The sequence below is a fragment of the Sebastes fasciatus genome, chromosome 17 (assembly GCF_043250625.1).
Source record: "Sebastes fasciatus isolate fSebFas1 chromosome 17, fSebFas1.pri, whole genome shotgun sequence".
Lineage (NCBI taxonomy): Eukaryota > Metazoa > Chordata > Actinopteri > Perciformes > Sebastidae > Sebastes > Sebastes fasciatus.
This window is the reverse complement of record NC_133811.1, coordinates 8,295,535-8,313,494: the sequence shown is the minus strand read 5'-3', so window position 1 is coordinate 8,313,494 and position 17,960 is coordinate 8,295,535. Positions and strand designations below refer to the sequence as shown.

At 38.5% G+C, this 17,960-nt stretch overlaps 1 protein-coding gene across 3 annotated transcripts in view; it reads left to right on the top strand.

Moving 5' to 3' along the window:
- The window catches only part of trappc9 (trafficking protein particle complex subunit 9), a 243,960-nt gene that overhangs the window by 1,484 nt on the left and 224,516 nt on the right, over positions 1 to 17,960 (top strand). For 2 of the 3 annotated variants that reach the window (XM_074614133.1, XM_074614136.1), the window contains exons 2-8: positions 1,093 to 1,688; positions 5,214 to 5,359; positions 6,960 to 7,085; positions 8,916 to 8,942; positions 11,920 to 12,041; positions 14,661 to 14,786; positions 15,440 to 15,656. In XM_074614133.1, coding sequence (XP_074470234.1) covers positions 1,105 to 1,688; positions 5,214 to 5,359; positions 6,960 to 7,085; positions 8,916 to 8,942; positions 11,920 to 12,041; positions 14,661 to 14,786; positions 15,440 to 15,656 — 1,348 coding nt within the window. In that variant the 5' untranslated portion in view covers positions 1,093 to 1,104. The remainder of the gene's footprint in view (positions 1 to 1,092; positions 1,689 to 5,213; positions 5,360 to 6,959; positions 7,086 to 8,915; positions 8,943 to 11,919; positions 12,042 to 14,660; positions 14,787 to 15,439; positions 15,657 to 17,960) is intronic. The other variant, XM_074614135.1, reaches the window with a different exon arrangement.

Here is a 17,960-nt window from a genome sequence, read left to right as displayed (position 1 = left end):
CAGCTGTAGCTCAGTGAGAGTATAGCGGGTTGTTCTTTAACCGAGAGGTTGGCGGTTCAATTCCTCTTACTGTCTACATGTCAAAAGTGTCCCTAAAGATGGGTTAAATGCAAAGGTCAAATATCATGTACCTGTATGCGTATGATGAAAATGGCTTTCCTGAATAGCAGTTTTTGGGCTTCGAAGCTTCAGTGAGTAAAATTCGAAGGTATTCAAAGCTTTGCAGTGCAGCAGGCTAACATGTTCTTCTGTCTGTCTGTCTCCATCTCCCCCTGTTTCAGTGTTGCTGCCACACTACTGTACATACAACAAACAACGATACCCGTCTGAGAATAACCAATAATAATTAATGTTGAATATGAAAAATTGCGTGGGATTATTCCTTATTTCAATGGGCCATTTTGGGATTTATACATTATTATTACTAGGGAAGCACCAATACCGGATCGGATATCGGGCCGATACTGACTCACATATAGCTGGATCAGGTATCGGTGACAATGGGCCAATCTTTTCAATTCAGTTCTATGTCTATATACTATATACATTATAAACTAGAATTTTACTTCTGGTGTAAGTTTTGACCAATTTATTGCAGCATTAAACAAGTTTACACCTGAATTGTAATTCCTGTTATCTTTGAAGATTTTTTTTACCAAGTTGTTGGTGTATGATTTATTATGTTAATAATAAATAACAAGTAAGTAAATGTATATCTATTTATTTATGAGGGCTGTCCCGAACGGCAGGACAGGAGGCTGACATGTTCTTCTGTCTGTCTGTCTCCATCATCCCCGTCTCAGTGGCCGGGACAGCGCCGCTGCCCCACTGCTGTATACACACACACTTCTACACATAACAAACAGCGACATCCATTTTAGAATAACTAATGAGTAATTTTGTGGGATTATACCTTATTTCATGGGCTATTTTGGTATTTATACTTTATTATTACATAAAAATGAAACATTCGAATACTGATTTGGAGGTCGATTACCATGGCTATGGCTGCAGCTTCGAAGCATTCGGGTCAGCCCTAATGGTTTGTGGAATCAACTCTAATAAATGTGTTTGTTTTTCTGTCCCATGAAGCCACATGCAAAGATGAGCGTCCCAGACTACATGCAATGTGCCGAGGACCACCAGACGGTACTAGTGGTGGTCCAGCCGGTCGGCATCGTACCCGAGGACCAGTTTTTCAAGATCTACAAACGCATCGCCAGCGTGAGCCAGGTGAGCATCAGGGACTCCCAGCGGCTCCTCTACATCCGCTACCGCCACCACTACCTGCCTGAAAACAATGAGTGGGGAGACTTCCAGACGCACCGCAAGGTGGTGGGCCTCATCTCCATCACCACCTGCGCCTCGGCCAAGGAGTGGCCCCAGACCGCAGAGCGCTTCCACGGCCAGAAGGAGGTGTACAGCGCCACGCTGTTCGATTCACGGCTGCTGGTGTTCGGGCTGCAGGGAGATATCGCAGAGCAGCAGCGGACAGACGTGGCCTTCTACCCCAGCTTTGAAGACTGCCCTGATGTGGAGAAGAGAGTGGATGACTTTGTGGAGTCGATATTTATTGTTCTGGAGTCCAAGCGGCTTGACCGGGCCACTGACAAGTCAGGAGACAAGATACCACTGCTCTGTGTGCCCTTTGAGAAGAAGGACTTTGTGGGTTTGGACACGGATAGCAGGTGAGTTGTTCTATTCGCTGCACCGTAACCCCCTTTTTTCAAAAGCACTTTAGCACTTAGAGGCTGGTTAAAGAGTGCTTGAATGTTCACTAATGTGATATACTGCATTATTTGCAAGTTGTTAGTGTGTTTTGTTTCTGTGTCAAGTTGCTTGTTACATATCAGCCTTGCCTGCTCAGAAATTCTTCTCAAAAATCTGTCCTTTGATTTTTGCTGCGTTCATTTTCGTTTGTTCACCTTGGTTTATTTGTCTTTCTTCTTTTTTTTTCTCTCATACTGTCCTGTGAGTTTATTGTTGGGTGTGAAAAGGTGAGATGTTAGACTCATAAGTTTAGTTAACCCAAACCCATGCCGATCCCATCAGCTTTAGCGCTGGCTTGAAAGAAAACGCCAGACCTCTGTGCTGTTGTGCATCTGCTCATGACTCCTCCGAGCCAAACTCATCGCTCCTCCACAGGTGTCAGTTTATACATAGACTGATTGAAAAATCTTGATTGAAGTTGCAGGCCAAAAATAGCCCCATAGCTGTTAAAATAACACTTTGTCAGCAAAATAGTCAAGCAGTAACACTAGCTACTAAAATTAAAAGAAGGCCTAACTTTAAATATAGGCTTCTCACAACCCACCATATCATAAGTGAGGCCTGATTAGAAGTACTACATTACATTCATTGCACTAGTTGCACACAAATGTTATATCAGAAATCTTGTGTTTGACACTGTTACAGTAAAGGAAACTGCTAAGTTGTATTCAGTTGACCACATGGTGTTCACAGAGGCCCAGTGACCACTTTTTTTCAGTCTTGGCTACATCCTAACACTATTTCTATGGTTGATTCAGAAGGAAGTTAAAGGGCCATACTTGTGTTTTTTTGTGCTTTTGCTCATTTACAACCAATTCCGTGTACTCTTACTTAGTGCCAATCTTTCTCCCCTCCTGGCAGCCACTGGTTTCACTATGTGCCTATGTTCCTATGTATTCATGTATCGATTGATCTGGATGTCTGTTTATCCATCCATTCAGCTTGTTTAAAATTACTCTACCACTGTATTACAGCTGCTGCACAGCACAGATACAGTAGATTTGTTTTCATGGTCTGTGCCTTTTAAGTGCTGGTGGGAAGTCTCAACATTTGAAACCTCAGCCAACAGCCAAACAGCAACCTTTTCTCAATACGAGATTGGGAGCATTTCTATTGCCTCTGTCTCCACCTCTCCCAACCTGGCGAGCTGCTAATGGTGCTAACAGCACCAACAGCATATGCAAACAATGGCGAAAGTGCTGATGGAGATAACAGTGTTTACCTGAGGGGGAACTGGAGGGTGGGGGCTATGCTTCCGACGGCGTTATCAGCTGTAACCACCGTATGACAGCAGTGTAGAGCAGCGGCCGTGAGCTAGCCAGTGGGGCACGCTCACATGCACTAACATGCACTAAAAGCATGCGCGGCCGGCCAGACTATGTCAACAAAGCATAGAGAAGCTCAGATTACGACACACACAGAGTGACTTCATTCTCTGCTCAGGTAAACATTATTCCTCTATATCTTTACATAGCAAATAGTTGTTTGCTGCTGTATTAATGTACAGGATATCATATAGATAACTTATAAAGCAAGAAGATGCCAAGTTCACATTACTGTTTTCTCTTTTTTTTGCATGGGATGTTTTTCAGCAACCAATTTATTAAATTCAGACTTGGGACTTCCGACCAGCACTTGAAATCCCTCTCCAGTAAATACTAAACACAGTCTCAGTTTCATCTGCATCACTGTTAAAAACTAATTTTGAGAAGAAAAAAATAACATGAATTGTTTTATGTTAAGTTAAATTTAAACAATATATATTCATGTAATTATATGATAATATATTATACAATATCTAATATAAATAAAGAAGAGAAAACAAGAAGAGGAAATACGCAACCCGTTGTTTGTGCTTTGAAAGAGGGAGTGAACTTGATAACGCTTTGTTTTACGGGTCTATGATTTTGCACTAATTTCCTAGGAAGTTTCCTGGAAAGAAGCATGGAGTTCTAATTATGGGGAAAATAGGAATTTCCTTGAAAGAAAAGCTCCGATTAAAACCGACTAAATAGTAATTTATGAATAATTTACAAGGAGAAACTCGATCCACTGTATGTTGATGCATATGTTTTTGCATGTTCTGCTCACCTGCTGTGCACTGACTAAAAGACTCTAGCAGTTAATTGAAATGAATTAATTTTAAGTGCATCAATTTAATGCTTTCTCTATTTTCCCTATAATTAGTACCAAATCATATATTTCTTTCCTGGAAACTTCTCAGAAATTATTAAGAAATTATTGTGAAACTTGTTAAATAAAGTGTTACTTTAAGCTCTAAACTAGACATGCATTTCTTGTAAATGCTATTTGCAGTTTTTTTTCCAGTAAAGACGTCAACAATGATGTTCCAACATTTATAGGCAAAGTGATGGATTACTTGTCTCAAGCGTGTTTGCAGTCTCTGCAATTTGATTTTTCTACATTACAAACATAACTGAAACCAGTGGCCACCTTCACTATGATAGAAAATGTTTTGGAAAATGCTCAACCTAAATGTAAAACACTGTATTTGCCTTTGAAATTAAGTAATATTTATGTGCAGAAACATTCAAAAACACTGGTATGGTCCTTTTTAAAGGAGGAGCTGATAGTTTGGTCCCACTGAACACAGTTTGGCCCAGTACATGCTACTGAGGTCCGTCCCAGCTTCAGGGGGACATTTGGATTGGGAAGGTGCAGTTTGGGATTTTTGTCTGTTTGGCTGTCGATGCTGGAGCGACTCCCTGGCCATGAATCATGGATCTTTATTCATGAGAGAGCATACATTGCCTTCCAGCTTGGCATAGCACTGCAGCTACTCATAAAAACATGAGTTTGATAATGGCGTCCATGTCCAAAGATCCAGTTTAACTGCTTTGGTTATTTTTCAATGACTCTTTTAATAGCAGCTTGCTTTTCATTTTAGTTTTACTCTGCCAGAACAATTTCATTGTTGTTCAGAAGTAGCCTACTGAGCATCGGCATTCATTTTTGTCTTTTCAATTTTCCCAGAATATGTTTTTTTTTATTTCTTTATGTCCACCTCTACATAGCTAAGAAAAAATGTTGTCCTTGGCTCCACCTGATCACCTGCTGATCCACGTTACTGTCTTTCCACGACCTTCCCAGTCTTTCAGAGTGCTCAAATGTCTTACACATTTCCTAAAAACAGTCACATTTCCCCCGTAGTCCCTGTGTTATTGTGCAAGGCTAGAGGGTCGTAGGTCGGCTCGTACTCTGTCCTTGTTTCGTTGCTCCCCTTTGCTTGTGCTTTCCCACCCCATACATCCCCACTGTAGCTGACTGATAAGATTCACTTCCTCTCCTGACACCCTGCTGACAGGGTCTGCCAACCAAAATCAATTTAAAAGCCCAAACTTCTATTATTATTCAAGCCACGCCATTTACTCTGCTGCTGTCTGAACAAAGTTTTTCTCTCTTTTCCTGCTGCTTTCTCTCAGGCATTACAAAAAGCGTTGCCAGGGGCGGATGAGGAAGCATGTCGGGGACTTGTGTCTCCAAGCGGGCATGCTGCAGGACGCCCTGGTCCACTACCACATGGCTGTGGAGCTGCTCAGGGGGGTTAATGACTTCCTCTGGCTGGGTGGTAAGTCTGCAGAATGCCGGCTTATTACTATAAGATTGGATTTATACTAGCTTGTTCTTTCTTTACACACTATTGCACAATGTCAGACACACTCTTGTGGCTCCCTTCTATATATAAAAAATAAATTTCACTGGAAAAAATATTTTTAAATGTATTAACTTTAACTATTCATATTGTCTAAACATTTTATTTGATCTTTAAACGTCAAATTATTCACTAAGACGCTCTGATCAGATCCTCTTTATAGTCCCTTTGTATGTAAAGAAGTTGTGAAAAAGCATTTATATTTCGGGCTCCGTTTGATTGGATTAAGTTACCTTTTAAATTTCTGTTCTCTGTCATATTTTTGCCGATTTAATTTTTTTTTGATTTCTCATCTTAAAACAGACCGCAATGCTTCCATCACTGTTCCCCTATCTATTATTATTATTATTATTATTTATTTTCTTTTTCCCTTCGTTATTTAGTTTGTTATCGTTTGGTTATATGTTGTTTGTATTGTCGCTGTTGTGTTATACCATATAGTGTCTTCTATTATTCTTTTGCCATTTGTTTTGTGAGTGTTTACTTGGACCCCCTTGAAAACGAAATGATGGGGTTTATTTGATATGATAAATATCATTTAGATTTACAGGGCTAGAATTAGTTTATTTCTCAATATTAGGTTATGTCTCTTTGAAATGTATCAGTGTCTGACAGATACTGGATTTTTGAGGCCAATAGCAGTATCGAGATTTGGGAGTTTGGTTTTTCAGCATAACACAAACGGATCCTTATAATTTGTTTATTAGAGAATTGTGACAAAGATGTGTACTGAGCGGGAGATTTTGCAGTTGAAAAATAAACTTGAAAATATTGAGTATCGCAATATTATGTTTTGTGATAGTGTGTATTGATTCTCAAAAACACTATTGATCTTTAATTATGAGTATCAGTTTTTAATTAATAGTTGACATGTAAAGATTAACTCATACTTTATTTCATTTGCAAAGATATGCGCCCTCTCAATGTATGCGCCATCTCAATGTATGCGCCATCTCAAAGAGGTGATATGATGTTGGATGTTACATAAATGCTAAATGCTATTGTAGAACCCACTGTTCAGATTGCAAAAAAACTCAGATTTTATACATATGGTGGTGTGCTCTTTATGCTATGACAGTTTTACAAAAATTAGATTTAAAAAATCCAAATATATCGCCTTGTTTACAGTATCGCAATATATTGAAAACGTAACCCCTGTATCATGATACGTATCGTATCGCCAGATTCTTGCCAATACACAGCCCTATTTTATCAGTGCTCTCTGGTTAAGAAACTATGTAGTGGTGGCACCGTTTCTAAATGACCTCAAACATATCTTTGGTATTTCAGTGATGCAATTTCTTGTTATTAATTGGTCGACACATACGCTGCTGTATATCTGTGATAAGCAAATAAAGGCCAATGTCAATATATCAGCAGTGTAAACATGAAGGTTGTAGAACTTTAACGATCCGGCGACCTTCAGAAGCTCTTGCAAAGATCCTAGGAATAAAAAATGAATAAGAGCTAATTAGAGAGAGAATGATATAACGTCTTATTATTTGTGCCCTTCCAGCTGCGTTGGAGGGTTTGTGTTCAGCCTCCGTCATATTCCACTACCCCGGAGGCACAGCGGGGAAGACAGCAGGACGCAAGCCAAGCTTGTCCCAGCCAGCAGACGCAGGGAAACGCCACAGACCAGGTGAGCACATCCCTCTGTAACCACACTGATCGAAACAGTGGTCTGGATGGGATAACAGCAACTGAAGGCTGTTGTCTGTGAGAATGTCAACTCAAACAGCACAAAGCTTTGCTCAGCTAAGCTGCTTCCTTTGTGTGCAGAGTACGAGACGTCAGCTCCCTAAACTGCTGAAGAAGCTTCTCCCTTTGACTGCTAATTTGATTCAAACTTAACATCATTGAATCTGTTATTAACATGCTATTAACATGGTGTTTTATTAACACTGTCTTGTGTATAACTACACAATAAGTAGAGCATCATCCTAAACCAGTTTGAATACAAGCAGAGATAAAGAGCTGCTCTTATGATGCCTGGATGAACTGAATAATTCAGGGTTGCAACTAATGATTATTTAAACTGTTCATTGTTTAGCTTATACATCTGATCTATAGTGGTTTGAAATTACATACAGTAAGGTTTGATGAAACACAGTAAATACCAGTACAGTGCAACACAGTTTTGCCTCTAACCAGGCAGCAGATAACCAGCAAACAGTAGCATATAGAGATATATAAATGAATGCGCTAAATAAACAAAAAACATTACATTTCAACAGTACAAGTGAATGCAGCTATGATATATCAGTAGTGTAACTATGATATTTAAAGTATCTGTAGGGCTGCAACTAACAATTATTTTCATTGTTGATTAATCTGTTGATTATTTCCTCGATTAATCGATTAGTTGTTTGATCTATAAAATATAAAATTTCCCAAAGCCCAAGATGACGTCCTCAAATGTTTTGTTTTATCCACAACTCAAAGATATTCAGTTTACTGTCATAGAGGAGTATAGAAACAAGAAAATATTCACATTTAAGAAAATTTGAATTCGAGAATTGACTATTTTTTTTCTTGAACTCAAAACCGAATTTAATAATTGACAACTAATCGATTAATCATTGCAGCACTAAGTATCCGCATATGTATTCAGTAGAACAAGTGGCTATGTACTATACGATATGAATAGCAAGCAGGTATGTTATATGTATAGTGTAAAAGAAGCTATTGTAGAGTTGAACATAGATATAGAAATACAGATAACTGGAAGTGTAAATACAAGGGGCAATGAGCCCTAATGGTTTCAGCAATGGTATTGCAGTAATGGAGAGCAAACAAATATTTCTATATCAGAAGCTTTACCCGCCATATATTTGGTATTCTGTCTTGATAAATAATTAAAGGGGTAGTTTAGATTTTTTGAAGCGGGGTTTGTATGAGGTACTTATCCATATTCAGTGTATTACCTACAGTAGATGGCGGTCGGCACGCCCCCAGTTTAGAGGAACAGACAGTTACTGCACAAAGCTATGTACTGCCGTGGACGGGGGCGGCAGCAAAACTTATTAGCCATCTAAAAAAATCAATATCAGTTTAAGTGTATGCTATATTTAGAATATTTTCACCGATTTACCTTGCCGTCACGCAGCACTTTCCGACAGGGAACCAAAGCTGTTGTATCCATCTATGCTCTCGCCAAAGCCACCAGACTCCTTTGACAAAAACAATAATTTTAGCTGACTCGATCGGTTAGTTTGTTTGTGTTATTGTTTGACCTTGGTGTTTTAAAGGGTTAGTTTGGATTCACCAAAGTCACACAATAACACAAACAAACGAGTTGCCACTAGGGGTCAAAAACTTACCTTTAAATTAGTTTTTTGCATGCCAAAAGTTTATCATGATAAGTATATTTTCAGCAGCAGCAGCCATTAAGCAGGTTGTTGGGACTAACACTGCTAACATTGCGCCTTGCGTCATGGAGTGAATCTGCATTCTTTCTCTCTGTCTGTAGGCGCTCAGGAGGTTCTCATTGATCCAGGTATGGTATGTCTAACCAACATAGCTCTTGTAATATGGCAAGCCGTTTTAACATTTTATAGCTGGATATGTATTGCAGATATCCTCAATTAAATTTTTCCTAGTCAAAATGAACATTTCAGATATCCACAACGTCATTCTTCCTTGGAAAAATGACGTCACTTTTGCCATTCATGTGTATTGGGCTTTTAATTTCAGATATTCAAAATTACATTTTTGATATCCAGAATGAACATTTTGGATATCTGCAATATAATTCTTACTAGGAAAAACTCCTATTTCAGATATCTACAATCCAATTGTTACTAGTCTTAATTTTACATTTGTTTCCCAGATATCCATAATGTTATTTTAAATATCTAAAATACATTGCGACTAGTAAAAATGTCATTATGGTTATCCAAAATTGGCATTATGACTAGTAGAAATGCAATTTCAGATATCTATAATTAGAATTACTAGCGCAGTGCCCGTCCGGAACGGGCCGATTGCTTGGCCCCCAGAGTTCTGCTTGCAGCGTTGTCGAGAACCGTGATATGGCTGCTTGTACCCGCCAAGTGTGAAGTTGATTGGATGAACGGTTCTCGAGATATGCGAGCATACATACATAGACAGACAACTTCCTTTATAGTTAGATGATGGTATTACAGCCCCACCTATTGGCCAAATGGCACCAAATTTGTCATGGTCACTCAGACATCATATCTACACATGTCCACCAAATGTGGTCCCAATAGCAAAAAGTGTTCAGCATATAGGAGATTTTTTTTTTGTAATATAAGCGCTGCCCACAGTCTTTGAGCTAACTTTGAGGGCCAGCTGGAGACCCCTTTTCTGTTAGTACACATGATGACATATTTTGTAGGGTTAAGTGAAGGCAGAAAAATTCTCTGAACACGTTAGTTAACACTGGTTAGCAACTATTGTTGGCTTGTTTTAACAGTGGCTGAAGAAAATACTAGTTTCTCTCAATATGTCCTGTCACTAGCCAATCACTAAATGAGTCAAATTTAACAACTTAATGCTTCATCCACACACTCTTGCCACAGCGTAGGAAAGCACAGTGCTATCGCCAGATGAGTACAACTTTGTTCGGCTTATTTTCTGTGTTGCATGACAGCATGGCAGAATTAGCAAGCTAAGCTAGCTAAGTAGCTAGCCGTCTGACCAGCGGGCTGGTGTCCAACGGCAGCGCTGGCTAGATAAATTGAGGGCGTATAAATCTTTGGATGCCTATAGTTAACTATCCTGCAGTAAAGTCAGTCAAAAAGAGAGTCGTACAATATCGGCGAAGCGTTTCAGAGAAGGAGAGAACTGGTTGCTAATAATTTAGCGCAGCCAGTGGCTCACGGCTGCGGTTAGCAGAAGGCTAAATATTAGCAAAATTTTCCCTCAACCTCTGAAACGTTTTGCTGATATTTCAGCTCGCTAGAGCCTCGAATCACAGGTTGTCATCTCAAATGTGTGTGATATCTCGATTCTGGCACCCAACAACACAGCAAGATGATATTTTCGATGTGTAACTTTAGCCCACTGCTAGTGTTGGCCTCCAGTCTTTCCTATGTTTTGCCTCCAGCTAACACCGTGACGTAATCATGACCTCAACACAAAAAGGGTCTGTAGCAAAAACTGTACGGAACATCAAAAATCTCAAAAAGTAACTTTTTCCAGCTTGGTCCAGAGATGTCCTGCACCAAATTTGGTGACGATTGCTCAAAAAAAATCTGAAATGGACAAAATTAAAAATGCCATAAAATCAGTGTAGTGTAATCAATGGGCATTTCGGAGACTTAACGGATCAAAAGTTACAGGCCAAAACATAAAGTTCATTGTTATAGTTCATTGAACACCGTACTCCCTTGTATCCCCAGCAATACACCCGGCAAGTGTTAAGTAGATCGATGAGCAGTTCTCAAGATATGCGAATAACAGACCGACAGACAGACAGAGATTCTTTGCTTTATAGTTAGATTAGATGACTAGAAACAATGCAATTTTGACTAGTACAATCAAAGTTGTAGATATCTTGAAATGCAACTTCTACTAGTAAGAACATTATTGTGGATATCTTTAATTACCATTCTGACTAGTGAGAATACAGTTTTGACTGGGAGAAATGGATATCTAAAATGTAATTACAGATAGGAGTGTGGTTCGATTTAAATGTTAAAACCGCTTGCCATACTTGTAGACAACAATCCGCCTGTTTGCTCGTGGTCACATTTGTGTTTGATGTCATTTTTCATCTTACATCATCAGCTTCCTGATTCCTATGATTTATTTTATCCTTTGAAATTTGATGTTGATGTTTTTTTCCCCCCCCAATAGCAGGTAGTGTTCTCCTGTGTTGGTTTACCATCACCTTTTGTTTCCTAATGTACCTGCTCTTTCTCACAGCCACACTTTTGATGAAGAAGACTTTAAATGGTCACTCTTAGTAGCTTCTATTCCTTATTTATTTATCTAACAACTCACATCTTGATTATTACACTATATTGGTAACACTTTATAATAACCATCTTTTATAAATTGTAAATTGATATTTAATTAAAATTTAATTAACAGTTATTTTACTGTTAACACACCATGAAATTATAAATAATAATGTTTACTAATTATTAATAATGCTATAAAATTGGTTATTTTAACAATATATTGTCATTACAACATTTTATATACTATATTATAATTATTTGTTAATGATTACGAAATGATTTTTAAACCTTTAAGAAATGGTTGATTCAGATATGCTAACCTGTTCTGTGAACGACATTTTGAACATGTGTTTTATTTGATATTATATAATATGCATGTGGCGGTGGTAGCCAGGGCGGTATATCTTTTAAAGAGTAAGTGGTGGATTTAAGTTTCCCCCTTCTTCGTGTTGTTTCCTTTCCTGTTGTGGTGGAACAGACTGATGGACGGTCACCCTGGTGTCTTTCCTAAACTAACCATATATCGTCCTCTTTTGAGTGTAGGTGCCCTCACGGCCAACGGCATTAGTGCAGACACCAGCACTGAGATTGGAAGAGCAAAGAACTGCCTGAGTCCTGAGGACATTATCGAGAAATACAAAGAGGCCATCTCCTACTATGGAAAGGTAATGACCAAAAACTACACGACACTTTAGTCAAGAATTCAACCAATATTGTTGTTTTTGTTGGATTAAATATACTAATAGGTAATATCAGGGTGATTCAAACATAGACAGTTTCCTGTACATATAAAAGGGATTTTCAAACAAGAGGTCGACTGATAGAGAATTTTTAAAGGCCGATATAATAATGATAGTTTGGAGCAGGAAAAACCTGATAGCAGATTAATCGGGCGATTCATTTTGTGGGGAGAAATAAACTGAAAATGGGTCAGATATGACACGAATATGACTTGTCAGCTTGCTGTAAAATCAGAAAAAACATTTTCTAACTCTATCGCCAGAATAATGTATTGAAGGTTTTTCCATGGAGTGGAGAATTGCTTTCTGAAACAATATCTCTAACTATCTAAATAATAGATATCTAAAACGTAATTTAAAGTCTGTTGTGCATTTATAGCTGGAGTGCACTGAGGTTCATGGGGTCTTTAACCGTTGTTTAGATTATTATCTAAAGAGTTAACCACATAAAAAACAGATATTTTCATTATGTGTATGGAGCCTCCATGTAATACAGTGCTGTGCATCCCTGTGTGACTGAATAATCGGTTGACCTCTGTTTCAAACCAGCATTCAGACCATGAGACAATAAAGCTCCACAAAAAATTATGTATTTGTTTATAATATCAGACAAAATTTCTAACTGGAATCCACTATAAATATGTGTTTAACAACCAGAATATTGATCATCTATACAATAACAAACTGCAGTCATGTTATTAAACACTGACTAGCAGATAATGACTTTATAATAAAAGGTTATTTGCTCAGTACATCAGTCAAAGCACAGTATTGTCCTAATACTCATTGAAGGACAGTTAATAATGATTTAAACTCAATTAAAACATAACTTTATCAATCACATTGTCTTTGGTTAGGGGGTTAAAATTACATTAAAAAACAAACAATTCTATAAATAGATAAGAGCAGGTGCGGAGCTGCATTAAAAAGTAGTGACAGTCTATTTGGCCTTGTTTAAAATGGATATTGAAGTGGGAATTAAGGAGCTTTTGGCCAGAGGTGCTCTGAAGCAGCTGCAGCTGCTAGCTGAGAGGAGGAGTGAAGAGGATGTGAAGGGGCCTTAGTGATGAAGTCTGCCTTTCTTTTTACTGCATGACTGGAAAGGTCTGAGAGTCGAGCTTGTATGGTGCCAGATTTTGGTTGCAATTCTTTCCATCGTACTTTCATACTTTGGCCAGTATGACTGTGAAACGGGTATTAAATTGCATTCTATGTGGTATCAAAAAGTCTTCTATTTAACTTGGTGAACACTGCAGAAAACTTAATACTTCTCCTTTTAAAATATATATATATAGTTGGTTTATATTTATAACCTGTTTTTAAAGATTTAAATATTCATTTTCAGTAGGAACAAATGGGCTTAGGGTCCACAGAGAGAGTAGGGAAGTCAGTCGCTCTGTAATGTAGACGTGTGCCTTATCGCATTCTTCTCTTGATTTTAGATAAATAGATGGGATAAAAACATTATAGCGCCGGAACATGCAGAGCTTTAAAAGTGATCACAACCACCTTGAATGGGATTCTGTCGTTGATGAGGAGCCATTGTAAAGAAATTAAGTCCATCTAGCCCTCCAGTATTTAGATAAATGGTCATGCAGTACACAATAGTGTTTGCGTTCAGGTTGCTTTGATACAAAACCACCACTGGTTGGCAGAATGTCATGAGTGTAATCTGTATCCATGTCACCAGGGGGCAGTATTTGATTAGTTTTGATGGAGCTCAAAGGCAGTGACAACACTTTTGTCTGTGTAGTATCAGACCGGTACATGCTGACAGCAGCTGTTTATTTCTGAATGCTACATGGAGACTTACAAACAAGAAGGAGAGCATGTGTAATGTAACCATATTAATGAGTGAAAACCCTTTTAAAGAGCAGTATTGGGTAGATAAAACCATATGAATAATGTATCTGTTCGTGGCTTAATAATATATTTGTACTCTCCTTTTGACCACTATACTTGTACAAAGTCACAAAGAATAGTATTAAAGTATCCCGTACTGCTTAGGGAAAGCTGAATAGGCTCATTATGCTCCCAAACTATTCAGAAGCAAACCTGTGCTTTATCTTCATTATTGTAATTGCCTTTTTGCACTGACCTCCCTCGGCCCTTTTACCTGTAACTAGTTCATTCAGAATTAAATTACATCTCAACACGTAGCCATTCAGTTATTAATTGAATTTTAATAAGGGGACAATGAGGAGGGAAGTTGAGGGACGGCGAGATAAAAAAAAAATGCACACACTAGTGCGCGGCGTGAAGCCCTAACAACAGCAGCAGCAGCAGAGGCAGCAGCAGCAGGTTTTTAGTGGAAGCACAAACGCAGCAGTTGCTGGAAATCCCTGAAAACGAGCGACAGGGGATCCGAGTTATCACACTTGTCTGTCATCCCACATCGGCGGTGACTGATGAGGGTGGTCATATGTTAATGAAAAAACATTCCCCCTGATTATGAGGTGGATTGCAGGAGTCAAGGCGACCCTCATTGACTGCTCATTTTTCATTAACCGAGCCGCCCCCGCTTCCCCCTCTTATCTCCCTCAGTATAAGAACGCGGGCGTGATCGAGCTGGAGGCCTGCGTGAAAGCGGTCCGGGTGTTGGCCATTCAGAAGCGGGCGAGGGAGGCCTCGGAGTTCCTACAGAACGCTGTTTACATCAACCTGGGACAGGTACGCTATATGCTTTTTCCATATACACACACAGCAGGATGATTAATAACAGCAGTATGGTGTACAGTTGAATCAGGGAGGCTGCAGGATATCTTATTGTTAGCAGAAAAAGCGCAATAAAACACCTATGTGAGCTGTTTGTGGATGTTTTATCACTACTGAAACATAGTCAATAAAAATATTGTGGCATGGAGTAGTGTGCAGGCGTTACCTTTTTCTCATATATTACCAAGATACACGTAAAATAAATATAAATATATCCAAGACACATGCGATGATCATGATGCAACTGCTGAATTACAGTACTGGCACCTTTTTTGGTCCAACATACAATATATACCTACATACATACATAAGATAAGATGTCTCTTACTTCACTGAAAAGTCCATTCTCAATGTATCCACACTTGTGTAAGTTGTATTTTGGACCATGATTCACTTCCAAACTAGTTGTGATGTCACTAAATCCGGCTGGTACGTTCACCTGGTAAAGTCAGATTTAAGATGAGTGCAGGGAAACTTCAGCAGGTGAATGTGAACACTTGCATCATTCTGCAGAGTGAAGCTCAAATATTCAAGTGAAGTATAAAATAAAAAAAAACACATTTTGAGATGAGGGGGGGAGTTTAATGTTAATGTCTCCGTCACTGCAGCTCTCAGAAGAGGAGAAGATCCAGCGCTACAGCATACTGTCCGAGCTCTACGAGCTGATCGGCTTCCATCGCAAGTCAGCGTTTTTCAAGCGCGTCGCAGCCATGCAGTGTGTGGCTCCCACCATCCCAGAGCCGGGCTGGAGGGCCTGCTACAAGCTGCTGCTGGAGACGTTGCCTGGATACAGCCTGTCACTTGACCCCAAGGACTTCAACAAAGGTAAACTCACACACCTGGAGGTAGTAGATATTTTTGGACTGTGAAAATCTAGACATAACATCTCACATATTGCATGTAGTGGATTTCAGGACTTACTTACTTTCATTATTGATTCTTTTTTTATTAATTGATGTATTGTTTAGTTTATTAAACATCAGAAAATAGTTAAAAATAGCCACAATTTCCTGGAGTCAAAAGTGATGTTTTGAAAATGCTTGTTTTAACCGTCTTAGACCCAAAGATATTCAATTTACAACAAATCTATTCACATTTGAGAAACAATCTTAGAAGTTAATGTCTCTCTACGAACGCTCTGACTCCTATTAAACCTAAAATGAAGCTTTGATGGATCCTATAAGTTTCGCAAATATGCCGGTCATCTATTGTGAATGGCATCATTTCTGTATTAGGCCTACTGTATACAGTATTAAGCACGTGGCAAGCAACATATGCACCATAAATAAAAAGAAAAGAGAAGGTATAAAAGCAAACTGAGCTATCCTCCATCATAGCTGGATTTATTTATGTATTTTAAGGGTCACGAGTTAAGTAGTGCTGATTTTACATCTGTTAAAAGGAGTAAATCTCACTGAATTAATCTTTTTCAAATACTGAAAGCAGCACCCTTTTGCATGATCCAGATTATGTGAGTGGCAGCAGTGAAAAGAAATATTTAATAGATAGGAAATGAATAGCATTGCTTCGGTCCACCTCGAGCGTTGCCGTCTTTGTCAAGAGTGCTCTTCCAGTGTGTTCTGCATTCAAGCCACCACTTTGCTCAAAAAAGAGGCACAGCTGAGATGTGACCCGGGCTTTTGTACCCTCTTTGGTGAGGTCCTCATGATAAGCCTCTTGGTTCTACAGACTATTGACCCCATGCTCATTGCAGCCACTCAATGGCAAGCGTTGGCAACACAAAAGACAGAGCTCACAGTGAACAGAAAGGCTCAGGGACATATATATATATATATATATATATATATATATTATCTCTTCTGATCGTTATTCAAGGGATTTTTTTCTCAGATGGGCTGTTAATGTCAGGCCTAGTTTCCTTTTATAAACTGTGAATAGAAACATTCTGCAGATTGTTTGAGGTCAAATCTTTGCACTCCTACTGTGAAAGGTTGTTTTAGATGGTATTTAGTGTATTTCACACCAATAGCACGCAACTCTTGATGCCTTGATATCACATGAGAGAGAGAAAGCATAAAAAGTTATTTGTTTGTGATAAAAAAAATGTCGTCTCGTTACTAGAGGGCAAACAGGAGAACCCTGGGATACTTAGACTTTACATCAATCGTCAGTCCATGTAGACTAATACTTAATTTTTTTGTGTAATTAAATCTAGATGTTTTATCTTTTTCCTCTCACTTTCCGTGTGGTAGTCTGCAAGTAACAAAGTACACAAACGTTTCAAAAACAAAAACTGAAAGCAAGCAGCACAGCATGATGGGTCACATCATCTCCCCCTTCCCACAACACACAGCACCCCACATGACATTAAGGCTTTCTATTGCATATTACTGTCTAAGGAAATCTCCATTAATACATTCGATGAAGCTACCCCGCATTTGCTGGAGTCCAATAATATCTCTGAATTATATTATACTGTATAAATTTGCTCTTACTATTCCTTACTGGCCAACCCATGTTATGGGCAATATTCTCCCAGACCTCTTCTTCAAGCTCAGTGTGATATTACTGAGTATTAAGTATTTATACATAACCATATCGCGTAAGTATCATTATATGTCCATTTACAATACCGCAGTAATTAGATGCCCTAGAAGAGCACTTCCTTGCTCGTACAGGTAATTTATTTTGGCAGTTAGCAGACCTAAAAGTAGAAATCTTTCTTGGGATGAAGTAAAGTATCATTACAAAGTAAAATAAAACATTATGGAAGTAAATTAGTAGAGGTCCCAGTTATATTTGAAAACACATATAAAACCTTCACATATTGTGTGTAAGTTATTATAACACAGGGGTGTCAGACACAGTTTGGACTGGAAATGTGTCCTTGGAGTAAAATGAATTCTTTGATTTAATTCATAGCTGAAAATTTGATTAAAATATTGAGATGAGACAGCAATATTTTTCACACACTCTTTTGTGAAATAATAGACTTTTGCAAGTTCTTTTAGTCAATATCCCAGATCTTGCACTTTACTTTTTGTAATTTCTTGTACAATAAAATAATCTTATACAATTAGACTCAAGTGGATGAATAGGGAGAGCATTATTCCGTGGAACTTGTGAGCTTGAATAACAGACCTTATGGTGCTATAACATAAATAATCC